The sequence below is a fragment of the Geotrypetes seraphini genome, chromosome 1, assembly GCF_902459505.1.
Source record: "Geotrypetes seraphini chromosome 1, aGeoSer1.1, whole genome shotgun sequence".
Lineage (NCBI taxonomy): Eukaryota > Metazoa > Chordata > Amphibia > Gymnophiona > Dermophiidae > Geotrypetes > Geotrypetes seraphini.
In genome coordinates, this window is record NC_047084.1 from 67488104 (window position 1) to 67513144 (window position 25041).

General features: G+C 41.6%; 1 protein-coding gene across 1 annotated transcript in view; it reads right to left on the bottom strand.

Moving 5' to 3' along the window:
* The window catches only part of NIPBL (NIPBL cohesin loading factor), a 1354860-nt gene that overhangs the window by 14735 nt on the left and 1315084 nt on the right, over window positions 1-25041 (bottom strand). Inside the window, 5 exon segments of the mRNA XM_033932779.1 lie at window positions 4079-4337; window positions 4340-4352; window positions 5865-6011; window positions 10227-10409; window positions 10411-10428. Coding sequence (XP_033788670.1) covers window positions 4079-4337; window positions 4340-4352; window positions 5865-6011; window positions 10227-10409; window positions 10411-10428 — 620 coding nt within the window.

The following is a 25041-nucleotide window of genomic DNA, read 5'->3' on the forward strand; positions in this document are numbered from 1 at the left end:
CGTTGGATGATCGATGAACAAAAGGGGCACTCAGGGAGAATAAGGCCATAGTGGTAAGACTGAATAAATTCTTTGCTTCAATCTTTATGGAAGAAGATGTAAGATATCTGCCTGAACTGGAAATGGTTTTCAAGGGCAATGATGTGGAAGAACTGAAAGAAATCTCAGTGAATCTGGAAGATGTACTAAACCAAATCAACAAGTTAAAAAGTGATAAATTGCCAGGACCGGATGGTATACATCCCAGGGTACTAAAAGAACACAACCATGAAATTGCTGACCTGCTGTTAGTGATCTGTAACCTGTTGCTAAAATCGTCCTGTAGTACCTGAAGATTGGAGGATGGCCAATGTTATGCTGATTTTTAAAAAGGGCTCCAGGGGAGATCTGGGAAATTATAGACCAGTAAGCCTCACTTCAGTGCCTCGCAAAATGGTAGAAACAAGTATAAAAGATAAAATTTGGAACAAGTAGACAAACATAATTTAATGAGACGGAGTCAGCATGGGTTCAACTGAGGGAGATCTTGCCTCACAAATTTGCTTGACTTTGAAGGTATGAATAAACATGTGGATAAAGGTGAACCAGTTGATATAGTGTATCTAGATTTTCAGAAAGCTTTTGATAAAGTTCCTCACGGGAGGCTCCTGAGAAAATTTAAGTGTCATGGGATAGGTGGCAAAGTTCAGTTGTGGATTAGGAATTGGTTATTGGATAGAAAACAGAGGGTAGGGTTAAATGGTCATTTTTCTAAATGGGAGGAGAGTAAACAATGGAGTGCCACAGGGGTCTGTACTAGGACTGGTGCTATTTAACTTATTTATAAATGATCTGGAAATTGGAACAAATGAGGTGATTAAAATTGCAGATGACACTAAACTGTTCAAAGTTGTTAAAACACATGCGGATTGTGAAAAATTGCAGGCAGACTTTAGGAAATTGGAAGACTGGGCGTCCAAATTGCAGATGAAATTTAATGTGGACAAATGCAAAGTGATGCACATTGGGAAGAATAACCTGAATCACAGTTACCGGATGCTAGAGTCCACCTTGGGGGTTAGCGCCCAAGAAAAGGATCTGGGTGTCAATCGTAGACAATACGATGAAACCTTCTGCCCAATGTGTGACGGCGGCCAAAAAAGCAAACAGGATGCTAGGAATTATTTAAAAAGGGATGGTTAACAAGACTAAGAATGTTATAATGCCCCTATATCGTTCCATGGTGCAATCTCATCTGTAGCACTGCATTCAATTCTGGTCTCCTTATCTCAAGAAAGATATAGTGGCTAGAAAAGGTTCAAAGAAGAGCGACCAAGATGGTAAAGGGGATGGAACTCCTCTCATATGAGGAACAACTAAAATGGTTAGGGCTCTTCAGCTTGGAAAAGAGATGGCTGAGGGGAGATATGATTGAAGTCTACAAAATACTGAGTGGAGTAGAATGGGTACAAGTTGATCAATTTTTCGCTCTGTCAAAAATGTCAAACACTAGGGGACACTCAATGAAGTTACATGGAAATACTTTTAAAACCAATAGGAGGAAATTTTTTTTCACTCAGAGAACAGTTAAGCTCTGGAACGCGTTGCCAGAGGATGTGATAAGAGCGGATAGCATAGCTGGTTTTAAGAAAGATTTGGACAAGTTCATAGTCTGTTACTGAGAAAGACATGGGGGAAGCCACTGCTTGCCCTGTATTGGCCACAGTGAGACTGGGCTACTAAGCTTGATGGACCATTGGTCTGACCCAGTAAGGCTATTCTTATGTGTCTAGTCCCTTTCACCACTTGTTTTATTTTGCTCTGCTTTGCATGGGGTTGAGTTTTCCTGTCTTTTTTGCAGTGAATTAAGTGACTTTCCCAGGGTCACAAGGAATAGTGTGGGGTTTGAACTCACATTCTCAGGGTGGTGAGGCTGTAGCTCTGACCACTATGCCACACTCTCCACCAATTTGAATTGTAAGCCTCCTAGGTTTTACTGATTTGAGAGGGGTAGTAAATCTTAATAAAATTTAAAAAGTGAAAACAGTTTATGCAGTGGCACAGTGAGGGTAGGAGGCCTCCATGCCACATTTGCACCCACCCTTTCCCCTCCTCACCATACCTCTTTACATTTTTGCCAGTATGAGCAACTTCTCTGGCCTGCTTCTTGCGCCAATGTTGGCTTTCCCTCTGATGTCACTTCCTGGCCCCGTGACCCGGAAGTGATTTCAGAAGGCAGCCAAAGAGGCTTGGGGAAGGAGGGAGGAAGTGTGGCATTGTGGGTAGAGAGGTGCTAGTGCCTGGGGCCATCTGCCTCCCTCCTGCACTACGCCACTGAGTTTATGAACAGCACATTTAAGCAGCTTGGATTCAAAAGGGAGGAGGGAGATGGGATGATGGTTAGAAGAGCAGGTAGGGTCCTGTGAATGTTTTTTGAGAAGTGGTAAAATCACATCATGTACTATCTTATAATCTTGATCGTCTTAGGGGATGAACTAGAAAATCAAAACGTTAGATTAGCTTCTTACCTTTGTTAATCTTCTTTCTTGTAAATCCACACTCTATTCCTGGACAAGTGGGTTATGCATCCCTTGTCGCAAGACTGCTTATAGGAAGCCTCATTTACATATTTTTCTGACCCTCCCCTCTTACCTCAGGACTGCCTTCTGACTTCTAGTTAGTACAAAAGCAGATAACCATTCCTGTATAGGACACAGTAAAGGTGAGGAGTACGGGGATCCTCCCCCATGAAACAAGATTAATCAACTCAAATTATAAAACTGTATAACAATCAGAAATAATCTGGACAGTGTTGCAAACAGTATAAACCTGAAACTGCAATGATAAGGAGAAGCAGCCTGCACTAACAGTGTGGAAAAAACCCCCAGGACAACGTGCACAACAGGATCGGAATGGACTCCTAGAAAGGCTTGGTAAGGGACCAAAAGTCCAGCTTACCAGTACTGATCGAGGCAGCCTATCGGCGAATCAGCAGCTCCCAGGGCAGGGCCCAGAAATAGAGTGTGGATTTACAAAAAAGATGATTAGCAAAGGTAAGAACCCAATCTTTCATTCTTGTACAATCTCACTCTATTCCTGGACATAACAGAGCAGTCCCTCAAAGTCAGGGTGGGACTGATAAACCTGCTATTAAATCTGAAGATTTGAAAACAGAATCTTGACTTGGCCACCAGGTCAATCCTGTAAAATCTCGTACAAGCATAGAAGGAGGACAAAGGGGGCAGCCTCTGCAGGGGAAACTGCCGACTATGACTTTTAGGAAGCAACACCTTGAGCAGAGTGTGTCCTCACCGAAAAAGAAGACTGCTTTCTGGCCTAAATATAGGCTGATGAAGAAGTCAAGTGGATCTGTCTGAAAATGGTGAATTTTGAAGCCGGTCTGCTGACAGGCTGCACCCACCAGCACGAACACATGATTGGACAAACATGTTTGTGACCTCCAAGGACCTCAGCAAAAACCTACACACATCCAGCGATTTCAAAACCCTGTCATGCTTGCTTGATCCCGAGGGTGCAACGACTGGCAACTGCACCTTCTGGTTGATGTGGAACTAGGGGCCACCTTTGGAAGAAAAGAGGGAACAGTGCACAAAGCCCATGCTGGAGCCTGCAAAGCGAAGAAAAAGAAAGACTTAGAAAAAAAACATGAGCAGAAAAGTCTAGCTCCTACTGTCTCACTTGTAGGACAGCAACTGGAAGTCAAAGGGCAGTCCTGAGGTAAGAGAGGAGGGTCAGAAAAATATGTAAAAGAGGCTTCCTACAAGCAGTCTCACAACAGGGGATGCATAATCCACTTGTCCAGGAACAGAGTCCACAAATTCTTGGTTCAACCTTGCCAGGCAAATCTAAAAACCAGTTGACAGGTTAGTAGCTTGGCAAATATATCAAGATCACAGGTCACTGAAATCAAATGCTGAAGCAAAAGCCTGACTAGTTTTTGGAGAAGTTCAGATTTCTATGAAGTCTGAAGATATAGCAGTTGAAATCCCTTTAGTACTGCATAGTAGAAAAACTGTGCAGATTTGATGGGCCAACTGGTCATTTACTAAATTATCAGAATTTTATTCACAATGTTTACCTATCAGAAAATCCACAGAGGTTCTTTATATGCTGTTTTAACATCAGGAGCAAAAGTATGCCTTGAGAGGCATTTGCAAACTCAATTAGAGGTGCTGAATTTTCTGGCAAACATCTCAGCACATTATCTATATCATCCCCATCAGAGTCAGAATCTGAGTTTGGATGTCTTCGTGTTCTATGACTTCGAATAACTTCTTCATCACTGTCACTTTCGCTTTCTTCTTCTTCTTCAGAGGAAGATTTTTCTTCTTTTTTGTGTCCTTTACTAGCGACTGCAAGCACAAAGAATGTAAGGTATAAGAACTAGGTGACCAGAATCATTCAAGCACATTTTGTATTTGATACTAAGAACATATCTGTTGCACTGAGAGATGCACAAAACTTATCGATCGTGTTCTGATCGTTGCTAAACCGGTTTGACCAGTTTAGTGATCGATCAGATTCCCCGATGCACAAAACTGCCCACCACGTTTCCCCCCAATCGCCCCTTTAATGATCCAACCCATGCAAATTAGTAAAACCCCATGCAAAATAGCCAAGCGACTGATGCACAAACTTGCTTGGCTATTTAGCATCGGGGAGGGGCCTAAGGCCCAATGTCGTCGTCAAGGAAGGAGAAGCAAGAGTTTTTTTCGATACCTCCTCCTCCTAACTTTTAAGGTACAGGGCAGGGGTCCTGGAGGGGGAAGGACTGAGTGCCTTCGTGGCAGAAGGGAGTGGACATCCCTTCTGCCTTTTTTTTCAGGTGGGGATAGGGGGCGAGGGAGCGGGCATCCCTCCTGCCTTTTTTGGGGAATGGGGGAAGGGAGGGAGTTTTTTCATGGCAGGAGGGAGTGGGCATCCCTCTTGCCTGGGATCAGCAAGGGGTGGACGGCGGCAAGGGGTGCCGGCACAGAGTGGGGGGGGAGCATGGTGCGGGGGCCTTTTTTTTTAATGGGAACAGGATGTATTTAACCCCAGCACATCACCTGTGCCATTAAAAAACAAAACCAGAAGCCCTAACAGCAATGACAGGAGGCTTCTTTCCTGTCACTGCTGTTAGGGCTTTGGGCATGTGTCAATCGCTCACTGAGCAATTGAATCGGTCATGTTTGCATGCAAATGATTTGCACCTCTGTACAAATCATTTGCATGCAAACTTGTTTGTGTATTGATCACTGTTGAGGAACCGGCCAGCGAATCGGCCAACAGCGATTCAATCGGTAATACTAACTGATTTTTGTGCATCTAGGAAGGGGAGTAGTGGTTCATTAAAGGGTGCTAAGTGCACGCTAACTGCTAAAGATGCCCATAGGAATATAATAGGTGTCTTTAATGGTTAGCATGAACTATCACACATAGTGCCCCTTTATGAATTCCCCTAAATGTTTAATTACAAGAAATACTCAAATATAATACATCATGCAGGTGGTTTAAATGCATAAGTAACAGTGGTCCATGCATCTTATTTATAAAATATCAATGTACACTATGTTAGTGAGCGTGTATGTGTGTACACACATATATCTATAGATAGATATAGATACATACAAAGATATATACATAATGAGAATGCAGGTTGACATAAGAGTTACACAATGTAAGAAAGATGTGCCAAGTTAAAAAGTGAGACCAATACAGACATCTTGGATAAGACTGTATGAAGGGTTAATAATCTGACAGGCAATAGAACTGGCACATGCAATAGGGATGATAATGTGGATCAGGCAAAAAAGAAAGAATGGTTACAATTATAAGAACTCTTTTAGGAGATACAAAAAATGTTAGAACTAAGCTTTATTTACCTCCTTGAATGACTGCAGCAGGTTACTACCAGAAACAGACAATGTAATATCAATATGATGCATAATAAAGAGAGGTTCCTCCTGTGCTTGATAAGGAAAACAGGCTAGATTGTCTGCTATATACAACAGCATATTCACTTCTGTTTTCTGTAAACAAAACATAAACATATACTTTTTATAAATATGCTGATTACAACAATTGTGACTATGAATATAACATTTTGTAGATATACAGGTTATATGGTTTGCTGGAGTCAAAATTCTATTCCTTTAGAATTGTTAATTACTAGACTTGAGCATCTATCAAGCTCTGTTTCAGAGAACTACCGTATTTTTCGCTCCATAAGACGCACCCACCTGTAGAGGAGGAAAAAACAAGAAAAAAATTCTGAACCAAATGATGTGCCCTGTACCCTGTCCCCCCTCTGGCGGACTAGTAGTAGGCTGGGACAGGGTACAGGGCACGTCTAGTGGTGGGCACATCTAATGGTAGGCAAGTCTAGTGGCAGCCAGCCAGCTCCCAGCCAGTGCCAAGCCAGCCAGCCAACCTACCCCAAGCCAGCCAGCCCCCTGCCAACCCCAAGCCAGTCAGTCCCTAGCCAGCTAGCCAGTCCCAAGGAGCCAGCCAATTAGCCAACCCACCCCAAGCCAGCCAGCCCAAAGGCAGGCACCCCCTCCGGTACCTCTTTTTTGCCATCCCAGTGGTCCAGCACGCTTTCTGAACTCTTGCCTTGGTTCCCCTGCTCTCTTTCGGCAGCGTTAGCGGCACAGCAGTGCACAAGGCAGGTGCGTGCTTTTTGTGTGCCTGCTTGGTCCTGCCCTGCACTCCGAATGGATGCCTGTCAGTTCTCGTCCTGCAAGAACTGACAGGCAGCCATTCGGAGTGCAATGATGGATCAAGTAGGCACGCAAAGAGTGCACGCCTGCCTCGTGCACCGCTAACGGAAGGGAGCAGGGAAAGCGCGTTGGACTGTCGGGATGGCAAAAAAAGGTATGTTTTTTTAAAACTTTTGCTCCTTTTTGGGGGTGGAAAAAGTGCATCTTATGGAGTGAAAAATACGGTATTTCCTTCATGAGCCTGTAGAGCAGGGGTGCCCACTTTCTTGGCTTGCGAGCTACTTTAAAAATGACCAAGTCAAAATGATCTGCCAACAATAAAATTAAAAAAAACACAAAGCACACCGTACGAAGAGAAAATGTTAATTATCATTTATATTCGGGGTTTTTTTTCAAAGAGATCAAGGCAGAAGACTAAAAAAATGCAATGTCATCTCAGTAACAACTATACAAAAATAGACAAATATACCCCTTTCCCTTTTACTAAACCGCGATAGTGGTTTTTAGCACAGGGAGCTGCACTGAATGTCCCTTGCTGCTCCTGGCGTTCATAGTATCTCTGCGCTAAAAACTGCTATCGCAGTTTAGTAAAAGGGGGCCGTAATGTAAAATATAGACAGCAGATATAAATTCGGACACATTTTGATCACTAAATTTAAAATAAAATAATTTTTCCTATCTTTGCTGTCTGGTGATTTCATGATTCTCTGGTTGCACTTCCTTCTTCTGACTGTAAATCCAATATTTCTTTCTTTCTGCCTCCAGACCTCATTCCATTCCCCAACCAACATCTCTCTCTGTCCCTCCACGAGTCCAACTTTTCTTCCTCTCTCCCTGCCCCCCACCTCTTTCTTTCTTTCTCTCTATGCCCCTTTCTTTCTTTTGCTCTCCCTGCCCCTTTTTCTTTCTTTCTCTCTCTGCCCCTTTTTCTTTCTTTCTCTCTCTCTCTCTGCCCCCCTCCCCGTTCTTTCTTTATTTAATCTTTATTTTAACAAGATTTATTGAATTTTCACAATGGCAAATACACCAGATAGCCAAATCTCCACCTCAAAACAAACAGTCATACTGGTACTCTTCAATATTAGGCAATACTATCCAACCCAAAATTTCCCCCCTCCCACTCTTTTTTTCTCTTTCTCTCTGCCCCCTTTCTTTCCTTCTCTCTCCCTGCCCACTTTCTTTCTCCCTCCCTGCCCTCCCTTTCTTTCTGTCTTTCTATCTCCCTGCCCCCTCAAAACCACCGCCGCCGATTTCGCCCTGCTTCCCCGACACCAGGCTAGGCATGTACAAGCGCCATGCCCACAGCCTCCCCCCCCCCCCCGATGTCAATTCTGACATCGGAGAGGAAGTTACGGGCCAACCAGGCAGCAATTGGCTGGCCCGGAACTTCCTCTCCAACATCAGAATTGACATCGGGGTGTGTGTGTGGCTGTGGACCTGGTGCTTGTATGTACCTGGCATCGGGGAAGCTGGGAGAACAGAATGCAAAGGCAACGTGAGTCCATCGCGGACCCCGGGATGGGCTCTGCGATCAACTCACATTGCTTTAGGGATCTACTGGTCAATCGCGATCGACTTTTTGGACACTCTTGCTGTAGAGGATGTAAACTATGAATAAACATATATTAAAAAGAATATGATAATGTCATTATTCCTGACACATGTTCTTATTTTAGTGCTCTATTTCAGTTTAGATATGAAAATTTTACTTATCAGTTGCTAAAAAAAAAAAAAAAAAAACACCTCCAAAGGAAGACAAGTTTAACTATACTGTAGTTTTTTTAAAAACTGCTTTTATAACCTCACCCCCTCAAAACCTTAATTGTCTCCTCTTACAACCTATAGTACTTTCAAGGTGTAGAAAAATGATTTCTTTTGTCATTCATCATCCTATCCAATGTACGAGGGTCTGTTCAAAAAGTTCCTGGACTGATTTTATAAAAAATTTATTAAACAATCTTACAACTTATTCCATGAGGATCCCTTCAAAGTACTCCCCTTCCCTACATATACACTTTTCCCAACGTCATTTCCACTTCTGGAAACAGTCCTTAAACACATATTCAGGAATCGCCAAAAGTTGCTGCATCAAATTTTGCTTTATGTCTTCAATGGTGTTGAATTGCTTTCCTTTCAGCATGGAATTAAGTTTAGGAACAAGACGAAGTCAGCAAGGGCCAAGTCAGGAGAGTAAGGTAGCTGAAGAAGAACTGTCATTGCTTTTTTTGCGCAATAGAATTCTGACACATTCAAAACACTTTCCACGACTCATGACATGTTCCCATAAGTCGCTTTCAACATTTCATATGTTTCTGCAGTGGTCTTACCCAATTTAAAACAGACCTTCATATTGTAGCGCTGTTCACTGAGGTCGCACATGATGAAAAACAGTCGATCATGAAACACACTTTCATAAAAACTGTACTCGGAGCCGAAAACAGATATCAACAAACAAAAAAAAAGGAGGTTACTTGTGAGATTTCAAGCTACTCAACGCTGCCTAATACATCTCAAAAGAACTTCCCATTGGCACGCATTTCAAACAGTTCTGGAACTTTTTGAACAGACCTCGTATGACAAGCAAGTTACCGATTCATGAGTTAAAAAAAAAAAAATCTGAAAAAAAAGCCATTGATTGATTTTAAGTTTATAGTGTAGATAGATCAACGTTCTACAATCTAAATGCTTAACTATTTCTGTTTTAAACATTAATTCTGGCTTTTACAAAGCTGTGGTAGAGGTTTCGACTAAGGGTCAGTGAGGTAAACGCTCTGACGCTCATAAAATTCCTATGAGTGTTGGAGCATTTACTTCACTGACCAGTGGTAGAAATCGCAATCATGGATTTGTAAAAGGAGCCCTAAATAAATAAAAAGTTATAAATATTTTTCTTGGACTAATAGCAATGGGGAGCTTACCTGGAAGACCTCCTGAAAACTAGTTAAGGAATGAATTCATTCCAATAAGAAGTCATCAGTATTTTTTTTGTTTGCTGATCTTTATTTTACATGTTCAATTAACTTGGCAACCATGCTACATTTTAAAAGTACAATTATTTTGGTTAGTCCAATGGCTCATGTTGAAATTCTAGACCACACTTTTCCTTGCTAGACCATCATAGGCTAATGGTGCTGTACAAGTAACAATTACAAGCTTGGGGGGCCCTTTTACTAAGCTTAATGTGTGCTAACAATGTGCACTAAGTGTCAGGTGGCCCATAAAATAGGACACACTCCATTTAGTGTGTGCTAAAGCCTGTTAGTGACACCTACCAGTAGACTTAACACCACACACGTACTGGGTTTCCAAAAAGGATTGTGATCTGTAGTGTAATTATAAAGAATCTATTTAGTCTAATGAGGAAAGATTTTCTGGCAGCTGTAAGTGGAACCCACACCATCTCAGATTCAGACCTCCTCCTCATGCAGGACAGGCTTTGACTGACCAAGAAGCTAAGATATGGGAAAAGCTGAGTTATCATAAAAAGAAGGTAAAAAAAGGTAGAACAAAAAATAGTTTGCTTACTGCAGCATCATCGAAGAGGTTGAGTAACGAAATGAGAAAAGCTCGTCTGTGCTGGCGGTTTCCTCGGATCATGGTGTAAAGATGTGAGCACAAAGCAGTAGAAGATATCATCTGTCTAAAACCCCTAACAACAACTTTTCGGTTAGAGTTGATTGCCTGTTGTACCTGGTAGGACATCTTTAATGCCAGCCACTGCTTTCATCTGCAAGAATGTATATAACTTGGAATTACATCCATCAAAATAAACAAATAAAAAAAACAAACAACTTTACATTTTAGCAAACACTATGGGTGTAAACTTGTAACAGTATTTCTATGGGAGATCTCAGGTAACACATTATTTGAAACTCAGAATTCTCAGAGCATTTGTATCAAAAACAAAAAATAAAAATTACTATAAAATTGAAAAATAAAAATGTCTCTCACATATGCAATGTATAATACAAAAGGAACATACTGGTGTAAGACAGGCTGAATTTATCATTCTGAGCTATCTTAAGAAGAAGAAAGGCCAGATTTAACAAGGGAAGTAGTTTTAAAAAGCTATTTGTTTTAAAAGCAGTGGTTTCTCTCAACTTCTTCAAACCAAGTACCCCCCTAAGCCTAACAAATACCAACCCAGTACCCCCTGCCCAAGCTCTGCCCGACTCCACCCCCATAATAATAGTACTAATTGTAATGCCATTTCTTCCATCCATTTTTCATATACAGACAATATAATCTTATTAATACATAATGGTAACCACAAAATTAAAAAAAACACAAAGCACACTGTATGCAGAGAAAACATGCAATGTCACCTCAGTAACCTATAGAAAAATAGACAAATATAGTACAAAATATGAACAGCAGATATAAATTTTCAAAACTAACACATTTGATCACTAAATTGAAAATAAAATCATTTTTCAACCTTGCTGCCTGGTGATTTTCATGAGTCTCTGGTTGCACTTCCTTCTGACTGTGCATCCAATATTCTTTCTTTCTGCACCTGCATACTTCTTCTCCTCCAGACCTCATTCCATTTCCCAACCAACATCTCTTTCTGTCCTTCCATGAGTCTAACTTTTCTTCCTTTCTCCTCGCGTCCCATTGGCAACATGTCTGCCTCTCTCTCTCATTCCCTCCCCAGCTGCAAAGAGAGTGGGGAAAGAGAGAGAGAAATCCAGGGTAGCATCTCTCCCACTCACTTTACTGCACATCCACATTTCTCCCTCCTTTCCACCAGTGCAACATCTCTTTTTCTCTGTTCCGGCACGCATCCTCTCCTCCAATCCTCATTACCTCCCCAACCAACATCTCTCTTTGTCCCTCCATGAGTCCAACTTTTTCTTCCTCTCTCCTCACCCCGTATTGCAACAAGTCTCCCTCTCTCTCTCACTGTCCATCTGTCTTGAGAGATCCAGGCCTCTCTCCCACCCCCTCTACTGTCACATCTAACATTTCTCCCTCTCTCATCTCCCGGATCATGTGCAGAATTTTTCACCACTGCCCATCAGCCCCATGCCCATTGCTCCTTCTATCACCCCTCTCCAGCACAATGCCATATCTCTCCCTCCACCACTATGTCCAACATTCTTCCACCTTGCATCCCCTTTAATCTGCCCCTCTGGTTCCTCTCCACCACCATATCCAACATTTCTCCCTCTCATCCTTCTATTTCCCATGCATCTCTACCTCACTCTTCTCTCTTATGTCCAGTTCTCTTCTCTATGCCTCAGTCTCTCTCTATGCCCAATTTTCCTTTCTTCCTTTCACCATGTGCCCATCTCTCACTAACAAACTCTTGCCCAACAATTCTCCCTTTCTATTCCCTCCTTCCTATGTCCCAAGTTAGTGCCTCCTTCCCCATGTTCATGTCCCCTCCATTCCTTCTGTGTCAAGTTCGTGGCCCCCTCTCCCTCCTTGCTTTTGCCCCAAAATTAAGTTGTACACCGGGGATCCCTGCCTTCCCGTCCCCGCTGAAGCTGTTGCTGGGGTTCCCTCCCTCCCTGCTGCCCCCCCTGAAGCCGACCCAGTTACTTATTGGAGCCGCACTTGCAAACTCCGTGCAGGAACAGCGTGAGCAGCGATTCACATGCTGCACGTGGCATATAAATCGGAGAGGAGGTTTCCGGTTCAGCTACTTACGTGCAGCAAGTGAGTTGCATCCCTGCATGAAGTTCGCTGGGGGTGGAGGGAGCGAGTGCGGCTCCAACAAGTAACTGGGTCGGCTTTGCGGGGGAGTGAGGTGCAGGCGAGCGGGCGGCAGGGAAGGAGGGATCCCCAGCAGCAGCTTCAGGGGGGCAAGCAGAGATCCCTGGTGACAGTGGTTTCTAGTGACCAGCAGGGAATATCCTCCATGGTGGACAGGCAGCGTACCCCCCAAGCGGCTCACGTACCCCTAAGGGTATGCATACTGCGTGTTGAGAAACACTGTTTTAAAGTACACTTCATCAGTTTAGCTTCCTAGCTCAGTCATTAATGAAGAAAGTTCCACTCAGTAATATTTAATCCTTATGGAGTCAGTTTTACAGAAGTCCCAAATCACAAACCATGGGACTTCTATAAAACTGACTCCAAGGATGAAATCCCAAGCCATCAAGTATCTGGAAACATCGTTTGTAACACTTCTTTTCATGCCAATAGGGATGATATTCAGATTGGCTTGGGGACAGTCAGATGACAAATGATTTGTTCTTGTTAATAACATCCTTTGAAAGAGGAGGCATTGATTTTAGAACCTGAAGAAGTTCTCTCAAATAACATTTAAACATGTCATTTGGAGGTACTAACACAATAGGAAAATTCTATATATGCAAGTTTCTACCTCACCCCCATCTTCTCCATTATAGTGCTTTCCAACTTTTTTCTTAATATCATATTATACTTCATTAAATTCAAACTTGCCTCTTTATTTTTTTAAATGCACTGCATGATCACCTAGTAATAAGTAATTTGGCTTTATGTAACACTTTAAGCACTTATTTTGGACACAATTACTATGCAAGTGGACCCATAGTATTGGTCAACACAGTGATTGGATTTGTCATCTTGGATTTTAAGAGGAAGGATACATCACACTATTGGCTTTTGATTAAGATAATTAAAACATCTTTGTTTGTACAGTATATTAGTCACTCATAGACTTACTGAGCAGCATTGAGTCATACGGTATAATATGTATTGATGGGAACAAAGTGTGACTGTGATGGTTCCTTTCCACTATTGGTCCTAACGTATGGTGACCATAAAGTTGAAGCACTGAACACACTTAATTATTTATCAGTTATAACATGAGTTTATTATTTTTAAAAGTAAAATAACCATAAAATTTATGGTAGAAGTTGTAATTTTTTATTAAGTTGGGTATAATACTCCTATATGCATTATTTAGGCTCCTTTTTCAAAGCTGCAGTAGAGCTGGCAAGGTATGAGAATCGGAGTATTTACCTCGCCGGCCTGCGGTAGAAGCCTCTACCGCAGCTTCGTAAAAGCCAGTGATAGTTACTTATCCATCCCCCAGAAAAATAATTTGCTCAAGTGAAAGAGGAAGAAACCAGCTACATATAAAAGCCTGTGCATAGTTTAAATTTTGCGGTTGGTCTTGAGTGTCAGAGGAGGAGGATGCAGCCTGAAATCTAGTCACTTTCCTGCTTCTTCACTTTTGCAAATTAGATCCTGGAAGGGATGAATAAGCAAGCAGTAGTGGACAGGATTACAAATCAAGACTGGCCTATGGTGACATCTCATTACTGTTTCCTGTTATTCATAATATTCAAGAAATGGTACAATTAACAAGGACAGCGTTCAATAAATTACTGAAGCCCTCACTTTAGCATAGTGTACACTCAATCACCCCTCACTAACCAGTTTTAATGTTCCCTCTTATCTCAATGATCGACCTAGTTGATATATTTTCAGTACCTGGGTCAAATACCAGGGGATTTCAAAGTGTATAACTTTAAAAATCAACAGAAGAACTTTATAAGAACCAATATTTTACTGGTAAGCAGTGAAGTTGTTTCAGTAAAGGTGTTACATGATCAAATCTGCTCCCTCCACAAATCAACTGAGCTGCAGCATTTGGAGCAACCTGCAAAGCTTTACATCTTACAGATGTCATCCCTAGATACAGCATGTTATAATAATCTAGTCTCTGAAGAATAGCAGTTTGGACCACAATCCCACCATGTGGGACTTCCTATCTGCCAGACTCATCCTTTCTGAGAAGAGGGTTATAATAACTAGTCATTAAGCCCGTTATATTAATGGTGCTAGAATATATGTCTGTCTTTCTGTCTCTCTCCCTCCCGCTGTCTCTCTCTCCCTGGCCCCTTTCTCTGTCTGTCTTTCTGTCCCTCTCCCTGCCCCTGTGTCTTTCTTCCTGCCTCCCTCCCTCCCGCTGTCTGTCATTCTTTCCCTCCTTTTCTCTGTGCAGCAGCATTTCTACCCCACTTTCCTGTGCAGCAGCAACAGCATTTCCCTCCTTCCCCCCCTCCACTTTCCTGTGCTGAAGCAGCAGCGGCATTTCTCTTCCCCTCCCGGTCCCTGTGCAGCAGTAGCAGCATTTTCCCTCACCCTCCCTTCCCTTCTCGCGATCTGGCCTGCTCCGTTCTGCCCCTCCCCCTCCCCACAGTCTAGCCTGCTCCATGCCCCTCCCTTCCCTTATTGCGATCCTGTGGCTGGAGCCCTTTTCTTTGTTGGCCCCCCCTTCCCTTCTCGTGGGCTGGCCTGCTGCGGCCAAAGGGTTTTTTTTAAGTTTAAAAGTGCTGCGGCGGCTCCTCTCATGATCCCCACCAACGTCGGAAGCCTTCTCCAACGCTGGTGCAGCTCGTGAGAGGAGCCGACACCGCAGCTTTTAATTTTTGCTTGAGGAGGTGGAGAGCAGGGAGTCCAGCGCTGCAGGCCAGTCCTGGTGGTCACGGAGAGAGGGAGCGATATATGCGTGCATGCGCACTCCTGCCGCCACAGACCACAGATCACGGAACACGCAGGTAAGAGTGTGCATGCGTGGCTAGGGTTTTATTATATAGGATTACCGTGAGCCTGATGAAATCAACAGGATTGGAGGGAAGTTGGCTTCTAAGTGGAAATTTTGTATAACTGACCGAACCAACTATCCCTTCTGTCCAGGCAATAGTGGGAATGTCCAAGCAATAGTGGGATGTGAAGGTATGAATTGAGGACCAAGTGGCTGCTTTACAGATGTCTTCAATAGGAATGGAACGTAGATGAGCTACTGAAGTTGCCATTGCTTAAACTTTATGTGCTGTAACAGAGCCTTCAAGAGGGGACAGGTGAGATTTCTGTCCCTGCGCAACTCTCTATTCCGGAGGCTGTTATAGGGGAAAACACCCTCCAGGGATTCAAGACAAAGTTAGACAAGTTCCTGTTGAACCAGAACATATGCAGGTAAAGCTAATCTCAGTTAGGGCACTGGTCTTTGACCTAAGGGCCGCTGCGTGAGCGGACTGCTGGGCACGATGGACCACTGGTCTGACCCAGCAGCGGCAATTCTTATGTTGAGTAGTTTCATCCTACAAGAGCTAATGATGACTGACCTTGCAAACAACACTTTTGATCATTTTCCTAATATGCAGGACCATCTGGGACAATATCCAAATTTTGTTTTTCAGAACCAGAAGTATGTAACAGAATCTGGTCTGTTATCCAGGAATTCGAAAATAGATTCTGTGACTTCAAAAAATTGGAACAGTTGTGGAGTACTTGTCATACCCATTCAAAGTAGATGTGGACATTAAAGAAACTGCAGCTGCTATCAGTAAAAATAACTTATTGAACAAGCCATTTCTTGAAAACGAAATATTAACCCTTAATAATGACATTTTTCTCAAGACCCGTGCTGAGCAAGAATCGTTTTGGAAGCTAGTGCCTAGAGACAAATTTCCCAACTTGAGAAGATGCAGTGAAGCTGTACACTCCTGTTACGGTTCAACTTATTTGTGTGAATCTGCATTTTCCCATCTGAAAATGTCAAAGAGTACACAACGTTCCAACATGACAGATGAACATCTCCAGGATTCCCTAAGACTGGTCCTCACACAATATTTACCCAACTTCAAAAAGCTGGTGGATAAAATGCAGGTTCAGACATCTCACTAATGAGCAAGAGCGAAATATTAAAGATTGTGCAAGATCAGCCTGGATCAATACTCAACCTAAATTTAACACAAATTACTCAATAAAAGTTAAAGAAAGTTATTAAGACAGTTAAAGAAAGTTATTACTCAATAAAACTTTAAGAAAAAATGTACTTTCCATTTCCCCTCGCAGTTCTTACTGGATCTTCATCTCTGTTTTGTTTTTGCTTAACAGCTGATCACATCCAAGTAAATGACAGAAGGTTCATTAAAAATGGGGGGTTGGAATCCTCCAACTTTATTGGATTAAAATTTAATTTGAAACTTAATTTTCATGGTGGTAGATCACTAGGCACTTTTGGCCGGAAAAAGTAGATCACGATCTGTTCGAAGTTGGACATGCCTGTTTCTAGAAGTAGGCAGATCCTAGATATCTTTACAAAGGAGAACTGTCCAGCAGTTGGTAATGAAACCCACACAGGATGTCATCTGATGTTACAGATGGATGATGATCCAATGATCATTACATCGTTTTTTTTATTGCAAAACCGTTTAGTTTTTAGATGGTATATAAATTTTAAAATAAAGACTGGTGTAGAGAGGTCTCATTCAAAAGTAGAGGTTCTAGACTTTAAAAAAAACAACCCTAAAACTAACCTTGTTCAGAAGAGGGGATTATGTCAAGGAATTGTCATCTGGATGGGAACATCTGGAAGTAGGAAAGGAGTGGGCAAAACTGAAAGGAGTTATAGTAAGGGCAACAAATCATTTTGTAAGGAAAATAAGAGGACAATAACACCGTTTTGGTTCTTAAAAGTAGTAGCTTAGAAGGTAAGGAAGGGAAGATTACGTACCTACTTTGTTAATCTTCTTTCTAGGAGATAGGAACATCAATCTTGAACCAGTGGGATTATGTATCTTCACCTGCAGGGTGTGTGTTGAAAGACTCATTTGCATTTTTCAGTTCTGCCTCCCTTCTCCCTAGGCTGTCCAGTAATCCTTAGTTCATATCAAAGCAGGTGGTCAGCACTGGAGAAAAAACATAAGCGGGAGGAGCACAGGGACTCTCCCCAAGAAACAAGTCTGTTCTGTTCATAACACAACAAACAACACAATGAATAACGATAACATTAACAATGATGAACACTTTATAACCCATAATGAGGCAGAACACAGGCTACTTACTTGAATGCAGCCTGCACTAACCATCATGGGGTTCTGTCGGATACCCCTGTTTTCTTGAGACAGGTGAATCTTTCTTATTTCAGCTCTTGCTACAGGCCAATGAAAGAGGCAAACTGTACATAATAACATAAGAATTGCCATACTGGGACAAAATGAAGGTCCATCAAGCCCAGTATCCTGTTTCCAACAGTGGCCAACCCAGGTCACAGGTACCTGGCAAGATTCCAAGAAGTAAAACAGATTTAATGCTGCTTATCCTAGAAATAAGCAGTGGATTTCCCCAAGCCATCTCAATAATGACCTATGGACTTCTCTTTTAGGAAATTATTCAAAGCTTTTTAAAATCCTGCTATGTTAACTAATTTCACCACATTCTCCAGCAACAAATTCCAAAATTTAATTACACGTTGTGTGAAGAAATAATCTGGTTTGTTTTAAATCTACTACTTAATAGCTTCATTGTATGCTCCGTAGTCCTAGTATTTTTGGAAAGAGTAAACACGCAATTTACATCTACTCTTTCCATTCCATTCAGTATTCTATACACCTCTATCATATCTACTCTGAGCCATTTCTTCTCCAAGCTGAAGAGCCCTAGCCACTTTAGCCTTTCCTCATAAGGAAGTCATGAGCATTCGCCGCCCACCGAGAACAGTGCGGTCCAGCGCTGGATTGTTCTATCTCTGTGCATCTTCTGCCTGGAAGCGATGAGTCAGGGCTGCAGCAGCTGGAAAGCCCGAGCTGATATCTGTCCCGTCTGGACTTTTGCCGTTGGGATTATTTAAAATATGCTGAGGCAACAGAGCTGCTTCAGGAAATTGGACTTCTGCCAGACTTATTTGATTTTATTTTTCAATTTTTTCTTCCGGTTTATGAATTATTTTAAATTTTATTCCATTGTTTTTACCCCTATTCTTTTTATTTTATTAACTGAATTCTATTGTTTAACGGTTTCTTCCTTCTATTCCTTTTAACATATTACTTTAATTCATTTAGATATCATTTACATAGATGGTGCTCATAATGTAAAGTTAGGAAGTTCTATGAAATATTCTACATACTTCTCTCCTCTCCACTCCTTCCTGCCCTCCATAGTCCTCCCTACCTTCTTCTAACCCCTTCTTCTGTAATGTCGCCTAGAGCTTGTATAGGTATGTGCGACGCACAAATGGAAGAAATAAAATAAATAAATAAAAATACCATCCCTTTTGTTGCTCATCTCTGTACATTTTCTAATTCTGCTATATATTTTTTGAGATATGGTAATCAGAATTGCACACAGTATTCAAGGTGCGGCTGAACCATAAAGCGATATAAAAGCATTAACATTTTCTTCTTTGTTTTCTATTCCTTTCATGATAATTCCTAACATTCTATTTGTGAAACATAGCAGCCGCTGCATACTGAACTGAGGGTTTCAATGTATCCTCAGCGATAACACCTAGATCCTTTTTCCTGGGTGGTGACTCCAAAAATAGAACCCTACATCACATAGCTATAGTTCAGGTTCCTCTTTCTCACATGCTTCACTTTACACTTGCTCACTTTAAATGTCATCTGCCATTTTGATGCCCAGTCTTCCAGTCTCACAAGGTTCTCTTGCAATTTTTCACAATCCTTTTGTGATTTAACAACTTTGTGTCATCAGCTATTCCCATCATTGATAAATATGTTAAAAGCAGCAGTACTAGAACAGACGCCTGTTCTCTAATTAAAAGGAATTAACTTTCAATATAATTTCAAACTATCATGATATGTTCAGCTCAAAGGATACCATAAGGAAAGGAGGAAAGAGCCTCAGACTCCCAGCCTGCCACTGCTCATTAGCTTTCAAGCAGGATCTATTTATGAGCTATCTCATTGGCTCAAAAACTTCCTCCTCCCTATTTTATAATTCCCTATCGATTTTATAATTTCATAGTCAAATAATTAATATTATAATTTTTAATTTAGTAATAAACCATTTTATAATTTTTAAATATGTTTTTATATAAAAAAAACCTCATCAGAGCTAAACATTACATTCCAGACTTGCTTTCATAAGCTGGATGGGGCCTAAAAGAGGTACTCGGAAGTGACCATAAAATCACTTCCTGCTAGTGTGTTAGAACTGCGATCAGATGAGTGCTAGCATAAAAGCCTGAAACTACACCACTTATCTCTATCCCTTGCAGTTCAAGGAATCATTAGCATTCCACACTCTTGTTCAAAAACAGCAGGTCTGTTAAGCCCATCAGCCAAAAGCCGACGAAGGCCTGCCAGCGTTTCGCTATGCTGCGTCAGGGAAGTAAGGCTGTGTCTGCAATACAATCAAAGCAGACATATTTCAAAAGATCTACTTTACTGCCCTGACGCAGCATAGCGAAACGCTGCAGATTATGCTGTTGAAGACACCTTGAGTGAGGCTGAACATGCAGTAGATAAGATTGTAAAAGTCAGTCATAATGAAGTAGTCAAAGCAATTGAGGTTATACTGCATAGGTGGAACAAGAGGAAGCAACAGCTACAGATGTAATGTTACTGAGACAATAGTGTGACCTTGCAGCAAGGAAGTAAAATGGGGAAACAATCAAAAAAATTTACAAAACACTTTTATAATTTTTGTTTGTCTATTGCATTACTATTAAACTGCACAGTACTCCTTATGACTGATTTTACAATATTGGTGTTATTTTATATTACAGTATAAGTAGTTTGTTTCTATTAAAAATCTTTGTTTTGGAACAAGCATATGAATAGTAATTATGTTTTAGTGCGCCAATTGTTGCAGAGTGTGTTACAGTGTTGCTAATAAATAATTTTTGAAATTCAGGAACACTTTGCTTTTGTTTATTCATTTTTTAAGGAGGTCACCATTTTTTCCACATTATCTGACAATGGGTTGGTCCTGTTTAAGTCTGATAATTGAGGCTTTGCTGTATTATAATAATCCAACTTTGAGAACAGAAGTGTATGTAACAACATATCATTCTGCCACATGAACCACACATTTTGCGCTCGGTGACTCACGATGACCTACATATACCGACAGTGAAATCACTACAGCTAGCTGTGTCTAGAGCTAGCATATTTTCGTGTGTGGGTCCTCGGGAGTGGAAAAAGCTTCTGGGATATTTATGACAGCAAACAAGTTTGAGTAGTTTTAAGAAAATGTTGAAGAAACACCTCTTCTGTAAGATGAAATATGGGACTTGATTTATAGTTTTTTGATGCAAGGCACTGGTAGCCTCTTTATAATTTTAGAAGGCTCTACAATATCACTATTATGTTTTATTCATGTTCGATTTGTTGTACTGTATGTGATTCTGTTTGTGTATGTACTCTATTGTGACCTGCCTTGGAAAAGGTAGGGTATAAATAAATAAATACAAACATATGCATTGCATCAAAAGGAAAATACCAGTGGATCACTCATAATTGTCGTTAAGTGAAAAAGCCTGCCTTGAGCACACTTGCAATATGTGAGGTAAAAGTTAGTGCCATATCAGTAATTACCGTATTTTTCGCTCCATAAGATGCACTTTTTTCCACCCAAAAGTGGGTGGAAATTTGGTACGTCTTATGCAGCGAAGATATAAATTTTTAATACCCCCCCGGTCAGGCCTTTTAAAAACACTCCCAGTACCTTTTTTAACCCTTGTCCCTTTTTAAAACACCCCCTGTCCCTCTTCAAATCTTCCCCATTGCCTGGTGGTTCAGTGGTGCATCGGCTGGCAGGCATGAGCCCTCCGTCCACCTGCCTGGGCCTGCGCCGCCTCTTCCTGTCCTGTCCCTCCTTAAATGTCTCCTATTGCTTGGTGGTCCAGCGGTGTGTCGGCCGGCAGGCGCGAGCTTTCCGCTCACCTGCCTGGGCCAGCGACCATTTCTTCAAGTCTCTTCAGCAGTTTCAAATGTGAGACAGTATCAAAGGCTGCCGTCAAATTGAGTTGAAGCCACAAAGCATCCAAACCTGATTCAGCTGACTCTGGTTGAGGTTTCAAAGATGTCATATGCCATCAGCTGCTGCACTCATCAGCCTCAAATAATAAAACAGGTAGCCGAGATGTTCACTGGACCACAAGTGTCCTACTCTCATCACAGCTGCCTCCTTTCTTTCTCATCCAAAATCCATGAATTTGCTGTTTACCTCCACTGTTCCGATATTCTTCGATTTCAAGCCATTCTTGATCTACTCTGATTTGGCCTTTTCCCTCTATATTGCTATTGGTAAAGTCTCCACCGACCTGCTCCTGGCCAAATCCAAGTTCCTTTACTTGATTCTCCTTTTTCTTGGCCTTCCAGTGGCTTTTGATAATGCCCTTTACTCCTTGATAACTCTGTTTTCACTTGGACTTTAGGATTTTGTTTTGCATTGGCTTTATTATCTGTCTCATTGCACTTTTAGTGTATGTTGTGCTAGACCCTTTCCCACTGCTATCTCCCTATCAACTGGTGTATCTGTAGGCTCTGTCTTGGGGCTTCTCTTCGCTCTCTATACTCTTGTACCCTTGGTGCACTGATTTCTTCCCATGGATTTCAGTATCATCTTTTTGCTGCTGATTCCCAGATCTACTTCTCTAAATCAGAAATTTCATCAGGAATCTAGTGCTACCAGAATGTTTCACAGCTAGCTTAAATTTAATATGGCCTTAAAAAAAACTTCTCCTTTTACTATCGCTGTGAATATCATCCTTTTGGTTCCACTTACATTTCTGCCATCTTTGACTCTTCTCACTTTATGCACATCCAACACACTGCTAAAATCCGGGATTCCTTTCTCTATAAAACCTGTTTCTTCCTCTCTGAACATACTATCAAAAATTTTCTCTACACTAATCATCACTGTTTAGAATATTCTGTTTAGAATATTGCAACCTGTTCCTCATAGGAACATCTTTTTCTATTTCATTTTATAACATTCACCTGGTGATTAAATGGTGAGCTAATAATCTATGCTGGGAAGCAGACAGATGTTTTAACAAGTAACAACATTACCATCTGAGACACATCTGGTTTCAAGATCACATAAACAATGAAGGCAGAGAAACACTATAAACAAACATGAGTTCTTTGTGGCAACCTCTCAAGACTTCCATGGGAACTCGGGCAGCTATTTTCATTAGCGAGACTGCATGAGGTGAGAGCATTGGAGGATTGCTTCTGCCCCAGATCATCGCTGGACCACCAAGGCTTAAGGCAAACCTGCAATGGGTTGGGTGGGGGAGGAGGGCGGGGTGGTGCAGAGCCAGCCAAGACAGGAAATGGGAGGGATTGCTCCTGTCTCAGCTCACTGCTGGACCACTAGGGCTTAAGGTAGGCCCAGGGAGAGGCATGCAATAGGTTAGGAGAGAGGGATGGGTGGTGCAAAGCAGGAAAGGACAGGATATGGAGGGATTGCTCCTGTTCTGGCTCACCATTGAACCACCAGACTTAAGGTAGGCTCCAGGAGAGGTTGGTTTATATTCGAGTCATCCTTTTCCCCCCCTTTTTTTGAGGGGGGACAAAAAGGTTACCTCAGTTTATATTTGAGTATATATGGTAATAAAATAAGGCTAGTGCAGAAAAATTGCATAGGTAAGTAACTAACACTGATGATTAAGCAGTGAATGCAATTTATTGTTCCTGCCACACAAACAACTTTCCAGCTAGGAGGAGGAGAAAGCAAAATTTGTTACATGTAACAGGTACTCTCCAAGGACATCAGGATATTAAGTTCCCACCACCACTGCTGACATCATCTGACAGAGTTCAGGGGATGGAGACAGATACAGCAAAGTTGCTCACCTATAATAGGGATTCTCTGTACATAATGGGATAATGCAGATAATTCCTTTGGTGACATGTCAAATGTTTTCTGGAACAGAGGTTGATGCTCAAAACCCCCAGATCTTTCTGAATGGCACTACTGGGCAAAGGGTAGTACTCCTGCTTCTGCATCATGGTCCCTCAATCAGCATAAAGGAGAGTACCTTCCCTGATAGGTCCAGTATGGAATATGTTTCATCATGAAGGGAACTGAGGGTGGGATGCTGTGTCTGCATTATTCTGCATTCTACATAGACTCCTTTAACAGGTAGCAACTTCACCTTCTCCTTTGATAGGCTGGATAAAGCAGCCACACCTGATTGTCAAGCTTAGTTGCCTATTCTTAGGAACTGGAGGATGTCTAATATTCTATTTTGGGCTCTGGTAGATATTTTCTCCTTTCCTGTTGAGAAGAGGGATCCTAGAGGAGATCAGCAGAGTACTCTTGTTCAGAGAAGTCTTTGGATTTGTACACAAGACCTTAGAGCTTTTAGACTGGCAGAAAAATAGGCTGTTGGGAGATGTCTGAATACATGCATAGTTAGCAGAAACCTCTATGAAGTGGGGTAGCTCAGTGGTTAGAGAAGCAAACTGAGAACCAAGGAAGCCACTGCTTAATCCACTGATTGTGATCTTGGCATATCATCATACGTTTCCTCAAGTACAGTTTAGATTGTCAATGAAAATAACAAGTATAACTGGCTGAAATGCCCCTCAAGCTGGAATTTAGAAAAGACAAGAAATGAAACTCTGAAATCCAAATCCAAATATTTGTTTTTTTTGGAATCTATATCTCAATGCACGCTGGCACTTTGGTGGATTTTCCTCCCCAAATAAGCTCAATATGTTAACATTAGGGCTTCTGGTACTGATGATGAAGCTTTTCGATTCCATGCCTCCAGAGATCACCACAGCCTCCAAGATACACTGAATTTCTATCTCTATTAGTGTTGATGTAATCTGTGTAGGGAACCTAGAAAGAGGTAATTCAGTATCTCTTGGAGCCTCATATACCACTCCTTCTTGAGGATTGCTAATGACAAGAATGGATGAGCTGCAGATGAGACATCCTCCTGGGTCGCTTGCCAGATCCCAGATATGGGCTAGAATGGGTGAGTATTTTTCTGTAGGTACTTGGAAGGTGGAATGGTGACTCTCAAGAACTCCCTTCTTCGATCATCATGCTTTGACACAGACTGATGTCACGTTGCTTTTGTTCAATATCGGTATCTCTAAAGCTGGTACCACAGTAGTAGAATCCTTCAGAGTGTTTGGGTGGAATTTTGATGATGTTTGAGCCAATGGTCTTTGAGGGATTATCAATGCATTCTAGATGCTGATGCATCTGCAATGTCCATTGTAGCTCTACGGTCTCAATATACCTCATCTAGACTAACAAAACAAAGAGATTTTATTTGTAATATTGAAGGTCATGAAGACCTTGGGTGTCATCTTTTAACAGGTAGAACCACCAGGGATAACCTGGGTCTGATACTATTCCACTGCTTGAAGTGCTGAAGCTTTTGGGATATGAGTCAAAAAATGTTTATACTGAAGTCAAATGAACTGAAACTGACTGATGTTACTCAATGTACTAATGCAAACTGAAGCCGCACTTAAACATAAAGAAAAGTTAAAACATAATTGAAAAGTCCTAATTAGGGATTTCTAAGAATGAAAGGCAGCAGAAAAGAAATGGCAGTACTGTGAAAAATATGAAAGGTTTAGCTCAGATAGGAAAAATCAAATCATGCGGCAATATG